Genomic DNA, 1,271 nt, shown 5'->3' with positions numbered 1-1,271 from the left:
CAGCCACGACCGGGGCCCTTCCTGCCCCGATGGTGAGAACCCTGCAGTCTCCTCCTTGCCCTCCCCTGCCATCCTGGGGCCGCCCATGACCTTGTAGCTGCCCTCACAGGAGTCCTTGGGTGACAGCCCCCATGAGGACACCTGTGCGACCCTGTGCCTTGCTTTACCTCGCCCTGCCATCTCTTCAGGGCTGAATCAGCCCCTGGGCAGGGATGGGCTGAGGCTGCGCCAGGTGGCTGCGTGGTCCCAGCAGGACCCACCATGCAGCAGAGCCCTGGTCCCCAGCCCAGACTTGGAGGGCACCAGCGCAGCATGTTCTGCCCTTGTGCCTGCAGGATACAACACCCAGGTGGGGGAGCGGGGGCTGAAACTGAGCGGGGGGGAGAAGCAGCGCGTTGCCATCGCACGCACTATCCTGAAGGGTCCCCGCATCATCCTGCTGGATGAGGTAAGGGCAGCGGCCCCCAGCCCAGCCTTGCCCCGCTTGCAGCAGCCCCTGCCCCAGCGGCTGCCCATATCTTTCCCCACACCCTGCCTCTCCCACAGGCCACATCCGCACTCGACACGGAGACTGAGAGGAACATCCAGGCCTCCCTGGCCAAGGTCTGCGCCCACCGCACCACCATCGTTGTTGCACATAGGTAGGGACAAGGGGAAAGGGCTGATCCGTGAGGTGCTGAGCTTGCTAACCACCCCTCCACCTCCACCCCCCACCCCAGAGACCTGTCCTCCTCATCAGGAGGTGACAGTCCCTGTGGTGGCAGGTCCTGTGCAAAATCCCCTAGACCCTCATCCCTTGGAGCCAGACTAACACCCTGCCTTTCTCTGCAGGCTCTCCACCGTGGTAGGTGCAGACCAGATTCTGGTGCTCAAGGATGGGCATATCGCAGAGCGAGGGAGGTGAGCACAGGGTGAGGTCCTGGTTCTGTCTGCCTGTGGGGACCCCTTCCCTGGCTCTGGGGCCAGCTCTGGACTCTGCACCCCTCTGCTCTCCCTGCAGGCACGAGGAGCTGCTGCAGAAGGGTGGTGTGTATGCTGGCATGTGGCTGCAGCAGCAGGCTGGGGACGAGGGCGAGAGCAAGGAGCACCACACCGAGAAGCCTGTGGGCAGCAAGGGGCCGTGAGTGTGGCCAGGGGCTTTGCTGTGACAGCAATCTGGGGCGTAGCCCCCCGCGCTGCCAGGGAACCCTCTGCTAGCTGCAGGCCGGGGACCCGCGTGCCAGGGACCCGCGTGCCGCAGGAGCTGCAGAGGCTGAGGAGGAAGATGCACT

The 1,271-nt window shown here is 65.0% G+C and overlaps 1 protein-coding gene across 1 annotated transcript in view; it reads left to right on the top strand.

The window, feature by feature from the left end:
• Nucleotides 1-1,124, top strand: part of ABCB6 (ATP-binding cassette, sub-family B (MDR/TAP), member 6 (Langereis blood group)) — a gene marked incomplete at its 5' end in the record, with an annotated part of 4,929 nt that extends 3,805 nt beyond the window's left edge. The window contains 5 exons of the mRNA XM_010132145.1: nt 4-32; nt 336-448; nt 547-641; nt 832-900; nt 1,001-1,124. Of these exons, the coding sequence (XP_010130447.1) occupies nt 4-32; nt 336-448; nt 547-641; nt 832-900; nt 1,001-1,124 (430 nt within the window). The remainder of the gene's footprint in view (nt 1-3; nt 33-335; nt 449-546; nt 642-831; nt 901-1,000) is intronic.
• Between the last annotated feature and the right edge of the window lie 147 nt (nt 1,125-1,271).

The sequence above is a fragment of the Buceros rhinoceros genome, unplaced genomic scaffold (assembly GCF_000710305.1).
Source record: "Buceros rhinoceros silvestris isolate BGI_N320 unplaced genomic scaffold, ASM71030v1 scaffold27012, whole genome shotgun sequence".
Taxonomy (NCBI): Eukaryota; Metazoa; Chordata; class Aves; order Bucerotiformes; family Bucerotidae; genus Buceros; species Buceros rhinoceros.
Note: the sequence above shows the minus strand (reverse complement) of the source record. Positions and strands in the feature narration are given on the sequence as shown.